This window comes from Dipteris shenzhenensis, chromosome 33 (assembly GCF_047967505.1).
Source record: "Dipteris shenzhenensis isolate YYH24624 ecotype China chromosome 33, Dip_SZ_1.0, whole genome shotgun sequence".
NCBI classification, from domain to species: Eukaryota; Viridiplantae; Streptophyta; class Polypodiopsida; order Gleicheniales; family Dipteridaceae; genus Dipteris; species Dipteris shenzhenensis.
The window spans coordinates 41,742,094-41,751,918 of NC_141628.1; the positions used below are offsets into that span (position 1 = coordinate 41,742,094).

A 9,825-nucleotide genomic window follows, 5' to 3' on the forward strand; every position below is an offset into this window, starting at 1 on the left:
TTTAACAATTTAAAAAAATTACATGAAAATCCTCATTAAAGAGTCAATAAACACAAATGAACAATCTATCCGAAACAAGCACCCAAGCGCCGAGAAGGAAGAAATGATTAAGTTTAATTTGTTACACCTTATGATACACATCGGCCCAAGGATGTTTCGTGATGGCATTGTGAGAATATAGAATCAATAGCAAATGGGCCTCCAAAGAGAAAAGCACAATAGTACAATTCGAATCCAAGAACATAAAAAATCAAAGTCCAATGATTTTTGTGAGAATATAGTGATCAATGTAAGAAAACAAGCTTAGCATCTTGGTGCAAAGGACAATGGGAGGAGAAGGAGAGGGAGAGGGAAAGGACAAGGGGAAAGGGGAGACAAAGAAAAACATGGGAAAAAGGAGATGAGGAGAGGGAAAGAAAGAGGAGATGGAGAATGGATTATGAGAATGAGAGAGAGTGTGAATAGCACGTTGAAATAATGCCATCCACAGGTTGCACAACTTAAGATTAAGCCATTTGAATATAAAAGGACTTCAAAATGAATAAAACTTTTCTTGCTATAAGGTGATGGCGATGGTAGTAGTCACAATTACGAAGGATGTACATAATTTCTAAAATCAACACATAAGATTGGATGTACATGATTTTTAAATCAAGGAGTAAGGTCAAATCTATGGTCTTTATATTAACCATATTAATGTATCTATAGCTTAGTCGAAATGTAACTTTTAAATGGTGCAACCACACATTATGCAAGATCAAGACTTAAACATGGATGTCATTTGTATTTAATCATCGAAGGATCCATAAGCACATGAAAAAACATGATCATGATGATACAAAAGGATGCCTTTTTGAAAGGATAATGGACTCAATGAAGGGAGCCTTCTTATGCAATTGAGGGCAACTCTTCTAGGCCTTCAGAGCAATAGATAAGCTTACGAAAGCGAAGCATATGGCTAGATAAGAGAGCCACGCAAACATACAAGCTATTGGAATTGTTGTCAAGGGGGCTAGGCAACACATAGGACAAGCCCTCAAAGGCAATGTATGCAGGGCCCATGTAAATTGGTCGACCCCACCCGAAGTCTGCTTCATAAATGGGTAGTCGCAACCAACTAGTGATCCCAAGATTTGGGGCTTTAAATGTGTGCTTCCCACGCACAAGTTCTACCAGCTCGCTTTGCATCTCTAGATAATCCAATGCGGATCGTAGATATTCATCATCCATGCATGCTAGTGTTTCGTGGATCTGACTGGCGACTGCACCAAGCGGACTTGCAAGTAGATTTCCTGAAAGTGATGTCGAAGTTGCTGAGAAGATCGCATTACCAAAGTAGCCTTTGGGCAAAGGTGGTCGCAGGCGGGACCGACCATCGATGACGACATAGAGCTTGGTAGGTTGCTTTTCAGACAAAGCACGTGCTCTGCACATGCAGCGCCACACATGTGCAGCCAAGACCTCGTAGGTGCTAAAGGAGACATTAGCATCACCTTGAGTTGCCACCTTCTTGAGGGCCTCCAATTGCTGTTTACTAAATCCATACATCTCCGTAACGAAGCCAACGCCCTCCTTAGGATCATCACCCTCTTGTTGTTGCTTTGGCAATAGCTGAGGCGGTGCCTCGTATTCCACATGCTCAAACCTCGGCTTCGGTGGATCCCTCGCCCTTAACAGCGTCCTGTCTATGAAGGGCCTGACCCCCTCCCCCTTCCGTCTAGCCATATCCGCCCATGTGTTCACAAAATGTAGCGCAGACATCCCGTCTGCCACCTGATGCTGCAGGCCTAAGCCTAATGCAACCCCTCCGCACTTAAAGAATGTTACCTGCAATGCAAACATGAGTGAGCAAACGGGAGTTACGGAACTAATACAACCCGTGTATAATTACAGCACGAAGACATGTAGAGAGCAGAAAACAGCAGCATTAAAAGCCTGTAAGTTCGAAAGCGAGCCAGACGAGTGTCATGCAGAACACGGGAAAGAATCTCATCATACGTTGGACTCATCGAACGTCACAAAAGGCCAAAAGGTCGTTCGATCTAGAAGGAAACCGGATATAGGACACAGGATGTGGGATCGCATCTAATGCTTCATCGATCAAGGCCAAAAGGTAGCTTGATCGACAAGGAAATCGGATACATGACACAGGATGTGGACTCATCTAATGCTTCATCCATCACTTGGCCAAACGGTAGCTCGATCGAGAAGGAAACCGGATACACGACACAGGATGTGGACCCATCTAATGCTTCATCGATCAAGGCCAAAAGGTAGCTCGATCGACAAGGAAACCGGATACAGACACAGAATGTAAGAAGTCGGGACTCAGGAAATGTCTTATATACCGGAGTTCATCCGACCCAACCCAGACGGAAGGGGTTGGTTTCGAACTTAGAAGTTGGCCGGGTGAAATGCTTACCTGAGCAACGAGAAGGGGAAAACTGCTCAGGCCCTTCGTATAATCGACTTTGGGAATCAACTCCTTCATCCTCAGGCTGGGAGTAAAATCACCGAAGTCGCTCATGAATGCATCCGCGGCTGCCTCTACAAGCAGTACCCCTTCATTGTTACAATCAATATCGATCCTCCCATCTTGGGTTGGTTTCAACCTCCCTGCAATGGGATAAAACGCTACCAAAGTGCTGGCCAACGGATCCTTAAGATGGTCGAAGGAGAAAAAGTTCGGACATCCATTAGACTTATAGAAATAGACACTGGGAGTATGTATGCGGGGAACGATGAGGTCGACGTTGGAATTCCACAAAACTCGATGAGGTGTGGCAGACGAAGCGCGTACCAAAGCCGATTTTCTGATCGTTATCATCATCTTTGGGTGGGTATGCTGGGCGCGAGAGAGAGAGAGAGAGAGAGAGAGATAGAGATGCACAGAGAGAGATAGATAGAGAGAAGGATAAGTGAATGCTCTTGCTCGGCTCGGGTGTAGCACTCGCCGATTGTGTAACGAGGAGCTTGAGAGAGAGAGCGAGAGAGGAGGGAGAGTCAAAGGAGGTCTCTTCGGGTGAAGTGAAAGTGAATGTAAGGCTCACTGGCATTCCCAATTTCCCATATCTTGGGAGATGCACACACATAAAATTGCAATCCCCACGTTGTTTTTCTCAAAGTTAATGCCAATTTCCCATATCTTGGGAGATGCACACACATAAAATTGCAATCCCCACGTTGTTTTTCTCAAAGTTAGCACAGCGCTTCTTCTATATGCCCCTTTAAGTTAAGCACAGCATTGGACCTTTAGAGCCACTTTCTATCAACAAATTTTCTTGAACGAAATCGAGACAGATAACTACCTAGTGGTTGGTGACAAGCATGTAGAGGGGCAACTTGTGAGATATTTTCTTTATTTTCAAGAGAAAAGAACTTCTCTTAATGCTTGCAAAACCATAGAGAGAGAGAGATGCACACTAACCAAGAGAAGCCCTTTCAAAAATAAAATAAAAGAGAACTATAAATCTTGCTAAAATATTTTACAAAATCAAGAAACACTTAGGCAATCCATGCTAACCAAGCTCTCATTCTCACTACTATTGATCTAGCACTAAAAACAATTGAGCATAAACTATCTAGTAGTACCTCTTGATTTTTTGTATGTGAAATTCGAGTGGCAAAGAGATTTCACTAAGTAAGAGAGAGAGAGAGAGAGAGAGAACTTGGCTATATCTTGGATAAGGTACTCTACGCTACCAGTGTGGTTCGAAGGAATTAGGGAGGGGAAGCTTGGATATCACATGGCATCCATGTGACCATCTCTAGCATAATTTTGGTAATATATCTCTATTATGAGAAAAAAAGAGAGAGGAGAAACTACTTTGAGAGATGCACAAAAAATATTAATCATAGGACATGGGTTCAAATGAAGAGTTTTTAAATTGATAAAATTTAAAAAACCTATGTTAAAAAGAAAAAGAAATACAAGACCCATATGTAAGGACGGTTCTAAATATTACCCATTAATAGATGTTGTATGCAAGATTATCTAGGAGTGCATCTTTTTTTCAAAAATAAAATAAAATAAAAGTGCCGGCTATATTAATAAGGAAAAAAAAGGGGGGGGGGTCAAGTGACCTTACAAAATTTGGCCCACATCGAGGACGGGGAGCCTGGGGCCTACGCTGCGAACAGGTGGACCTAAGCTATGCTGAGACTCTAATCAACCTCGTATAAGGCTTGGCTGATCGTCCCTAGCTAGGATTCTGGCAAAATCTTGATGATAGGTCTTAACCAAGGCAAGACTGACTGGGGCCCTGAACCCCAGCTAGACACCATGCTGAAAGGACAGCCTATTCCTAATTTCCCATATGCTCATCAAGGTCGCCGCCTTCCTAGGGGACACATGACAATTGCCCTCCACGTTGGCGGGTGGCGTGGTCTAGAAGTGCATATTAAATAAGAGACTAAGTGTAGCAAACATGATTTTGGAGCGTCGTTATTTTCTTTAAATAGGAATAGATTTACATAAAGAAAATTGGTGTAGCATAATTTACTATGGTGGATCCTAGCTTTTACATACACAAAGTCTATTGTGCATTCTCTTTTGTACAAAAAGTCTATCGTACACACAACTTTTACATACACAAAGTCTATTGTACATAGCTTTTATATACACAAAGTCTATTGTACACACAGCTTTTACTTACACAAAGTTTGTTAAAAGTTATTGTGCATCTTCTTACTATCTCTTAAGGAGAGAAATACCATGCATGCCATGTGGAGAGGATTTGGAGGCTTGGGGAAGCATTCTAGAGGTTTGGGGGAGAAGGATGGAAGTTTGGGGGAGAGAGGAGGCTTGGGGACATGTGTGCTAGTAGAGAGAGAAAGAACGGCCAGTTGAGAGAGGAGGGGGCAGTAGAGGTGGGAGACTATCATGTAGAGAGAGGAGAGGTGGCGCGGGCAGTTGAGAGAGAGAGAGAGCAGGGAGAGGAGTGGACTACCACATGGCAGGCTTAAGGCAAACTCGTAGAGGCTTTAATGAACATCTAGAGTCTAAAACAAAAGCAGGACAGAGGGTCACAAGGCAGCCAACAGCAGTTATTACGTAGTAGGACGGGTGGGAGACATGCCACATGTCTCACACAGTGACAAGTGGGAACAGATGCGAGTGGAAAAACAAATCCGTGAGCATCGTGTTGCCACGTGTCACATCTGCTAATTATCCCACAGTCGTAGTGTGGCGAGACACATGGCGCCTTGATGTCCACATGGCATGGAGGCTCGAGGCTTGGTAGGCTGCGCAACAGAGCAGAGCAGAAGAGGCAGAGGCATATGCTATCTGGTAGGGTAGAGTAGAAGAGGCAGAGTAGAAGTGGGGCAGAGAGTCTGGCGCTGTGGCGGGTCTAATGTGGCACGGTGGCAGGTCAGATCTGGCCCAGTGGTGGGTCAGAGACGGCAAACATCAATGCGCGGGTGGTAGAGGGTGCCATGTGGCAGAGGGCGGCAACAGTAGAAGGCAGTACCATATACGTTTTGACATTTAATTTAAAACTTCACTAACTTGAAAAATAATATAAAAACTACTTTAAATTCTTGTTTTCTTTTTTTTTATAGATGATTTCTTAAAATAAAATTTAAATGTTTTTATATTTAAATAAAAACTTCACTAATTTCAAAAATAATATAAACACTACTTTAATCTCTTTTTTTTTAATAGATGATTTTAAAAAACAAAATATATACGTTTTGACATTTAAATAAAAACCTCACTAATTTGAAAAATAATATAAAAACTACTTTAAACTCTAGTTTTCTTTTTTTTTAAAGATGATTTTAAAAAACAAAATTTAAACGTTTTTATATTTAAATAAAAACTTCACTAATTTAAAAAATAACATAAAAACTACTTTAATCTCTCTTTTTTTTTAAAGATGATTTTAAAATACAAAATATATACGTTTTGACATTTAATTTAAAACTTCACTAACTTCAAAAATAAGTTTAAACTCTTGTTTTCTTTTTTTTAATAGATGATTTTTAAAAATAAAATTTAAACATTTTTATATTTAATTAAAAAATTCACTACTTTAAAAAATAACATAAAACTAGTTTAATCTCTCTTTTTTTTAATAGATGATTTTAAAAAATAAAATATATACGTTTTGACATTTAAATAAAAACTTCACTAACTTGAAAAATAATATAAAAGCTACTTTAAACTCTTATTTTCTTTTTTTTTAATAGATGATTTTTAAAAATAAAATTTAAATGTTCTTATATTTAAATAAAAAATTCACTAATTTGAAAAATAACATAAAAACTACTTTAATCTCTTTTTTTTTAAATAGATGATTTTAAAAAACAAAATATATACATTTTGACATTTTAAATATAAATTTTACTAATTTAAAAATAATATAAAAACTACTTTAAACTCTTGTTTTCTTTTTTTTTTTAAAGATGATTTTAAAAAAAATTTAACGTTTTTATATTTAATTAAAAACTCTGTTAATTTAAAAAATCACATAAAAACTACATTAATCTTTTTTTTTAATAGATGATTTTTAAAAATAAAAAATATATGTTTTGACATTTAAATTAAAACTTCAGTAATTAAAAAAATAATATAAAAAAACTTTTAAATGCATTTTAAATTTTTAAATATTTTATAATTAAATTACATTTTATTATAAACTAAAATTTAAATAACTTTTCGCAAAAAAAAAACTACACTTGGAATCTCTCGGTCCATCCATCTCCGTCAGTCCGTCATTCTCCGTCAATCTCCATCTGTTGTTCTCCGTCGCTCCAGCAATTCCAATGATTTCGATGAGGAGGAGCTCGATCGAGGTTTGAACAAAGAGGGGAGGTCGCGCTCTTTATATATGAAAATTTAGGGTTTCAAAACACCACGATCGAGGTATGTGGCATCCACATACCTCGATCGTGGTATTTCACATGCCACGTACCTCGATCATGGTATTTGACATGCCACATACCTCATTGGTCGAGCATACCATGTAAGATGGCAAATACCTCGATCGTGGTATATGACATGCCACATATATCGATCGTGGTATTTGACATGCCACATACCTCATCGGTCCAACATACCACGATCGAGGTATGTGGACTTGCCATGATACCTCGATCAAGGTACGTCAGCTGCTAGCACAGTACGCTAAACACCATGTCAGATGCCACATACCTTGATCGTGGTATTTGACATGCCTCCATGTCATTGGTCTAGCATACCACGATCGAGGTATGTGGACTTGCCATGATACCTCGATCGAGGTATGTCAGATGCTAGCACAGTACGTGGAATACCATGTTGGATGCCTCATACCTCGATCGTGGTTTTTGACATGCCTCCATGTCATCTGTCCAGCATACCACGATCGAGGTATTTGGACTTGCCACAATACCTCGATTGAGGTATAGTTGTCATGCCACGATACCTTGATCGGGGTATAGGCTCGGTTCACTTGATTGAAATGTAATACCTCGGTCGAGGTATGGGCTCAGTTCGGATGTCCACGTGTGCCAATTTTATTGGACACGATACCTTGATCAAGGTATTTCACACCGAAGCAAAACCTTTGTATTTTGACTTGGGGAGGTAGCAAGCTAAGGGTGTCCACTTCCGGACCACTTTCGGGTGAGTGTGACACCCGCTCGAGTGAAAATACAAAGGTTTTGCTTCGGTCTCCAATACCTCGATCGAGGTATAAGCTCCAATGAAAATCACACACGAGCACAACCGAGCCTAGCCAATACCTCGATCGAGGTACGTAGCTTTTTCACCGGACCGAGCCTCTACCTCGATCGAGGCTTGCTGGCAAGCCAGCTATACATGCCACATCTACCTCGTTCGAGGTATTGTGGCAATCCAGCTCAACCTCGATCGAGGTCAGGTGGCATGTCCAGCATACCTCGATCGAGGTATGTGCCATCCGACAGGGCAGCCAACAGGGCGGATGACATACCTCGATCGAGGTATGCTGGACACATGACTTGGCATCCCGCTTCTGCCAACACACCACGATCGAGGTATCGTGGCATGTCAAAACCTCCATCGACGTGGATGTACCGAGATGTATGGGCATGTCACAATACCTTGATCGAGGTATCGTGGCATGGCAATACCTCGATCGAGGTAGATGTACAGAGATGTATGGGCATGTCAAGAATACCTCGATCGAGGTATCGTGGCATGCCAACGAGATGTATGGTTATGTCAAGAATACCTCGATCGAGGTATCGTGGCATGCCAATACCTCGATCGAGGTATATGTGCCGAGATGTATGGGCATGTCAAGAATACCTCGATCGAGGTAGCTAAACCCTAATTTTTCTTATAAAAGGAGAGCGACCCCCCTCATTCCGCATACCTCGATCGATCATCCACCGATTTCGGATTTGCCGGACTTCGACGGAAAAGCGCGAGCGACGGAGAGCCACGAACGGACATCGACGGAGATGGACAGAGCAGGAGCGGGAGAGTCCAGGTAGGGTTTTTTTTTATGTAGCATTTTCTTTTATGTAGCATTTTCTTTTATGTAGAATTTGATTAAATTTTAGTTTAAAAGAAAAATTATAAAATGCATTTTAATGTTTTTCTGAAATTTATGAATTACGGGATTTTTTATTTAAAATGTGAAAATTAAAATTTTTTTTAAAATAGAGCTTTTTTTAGTAAATAAAAAAACGTTCATATTATTAATTATAAAATATTTATAAATTTGAAATGTATTTGTAATTTTTTTTTTAAATTTTTAAATTACGACATTTATAATTTAAAATGTGAAAAATTTAATTTTAAAAAACGTAATTTAAAATTTTAGTTTATAAGAAAAATTATAAAATGCATTTTAATGTTTTTTTTTAATTTATGAATTACGAGATTTTTTATTTAAAATGTGAAAATTAATTTATTTTTTTTAAATAGAGCTTTTTTTAGTAAATAAAAAAAGTTCATATTAATAATTATAAAATATTTATAAATTTGAAATGCATTTGTAAATTTTTTTTTTTAATTTTTAAATATGACATTTATAATTTAAAATGTGAAAATTTTAAATTTAAAAAACGTTTAATGAGGCATTTTTTATTAAAAATGTGAAAATGTTAAATATTTCTGTTTTTTTTATGTAGCATTTTCTTTTTGGTAGAATTTAAAAGAGAAATAATAAAAAATTTTAGGTTAAAAGAGAAATAATAAAAAATTTCTAAATTTGAAATGCAATATAATGTTTTTTTAAAATTTATGAATTACGACATTTTTTATTTAAAATGTGAAAATGAAATTTTATTTTCAAAATAGAGCTTTTTTAGTAAATAAAAAAACGTTCATATTAATAATTATAAAATATTTATAAATTTGAAATGCATTTGTAAATTTTTTTTAAATTTTTGAATTAGGACATTTATAATTTAAAATGTGAAAATTTTAAATTTAAAAAACGTTTAATGAGGCATTTTTTATTCAAAATGTGAAGATGTTCTATATTTTTGTTTTTTTAATGTAGCATTTTCTTTTTGGTAGAATTTAATTAAATTTTAGTTTATAAGGAAAATTATAAAAAATTTCTAAATTTATAATGCATTTTAATGTTTTTTTGAAATTTATAAATTACGACATTTTTTATTTAAAATGTGAAAATGAGATTTTTTTTTGTTAAATAGAGCTATTTTTATTAAATAAAAAAACGTTCATAGGAATAATTATAAAGTATTTATAAATTTGAAATGCATTTGTAAATTTTTTTTTTATTTTTGAATTACGACATTTATAATTTAAAATGTGAAAATTTTAAATTTAAAAAACGTTTAATGAGGCACAAGACTCGCTCGACTTATCAAATTAATAAGACA

General features: G+C 37.2%; 1 protein-coding gene across 1 annotated transcript; it reads right to left on the reverse strand.

Moving 5' to 3' along the window:
• Window positions 1–775: 775 nt before the first annotated feature.
• LOC147880117 (shikimate O-hydroxycinnamoyltransferase-like) lies at window positions 776–2,871 on the reverse strand. Its single transcript, XM_087371674.1, has 3 exons — window positions 2,801–2,871; window positions 2,423–2,547; window positions 776–1,827 (listed from the first exon to the last, which is right to left on the reverse strand). The coding sequence occupies exons 2-3, from the start codon at window positions 2,525–2,527 to the stop codon at window positions 889–891; spliced, it is 1,044 nt and encodes a 347-aa protein (XP_087227800.1). The 5' UTR covers window positions 2,528–2,547; window positions 2,801–2,871; the 3' UTR covers window positions 776–888.
• Window positions 2,872–9,825: the final 6,954 nt, after the last annotated feature.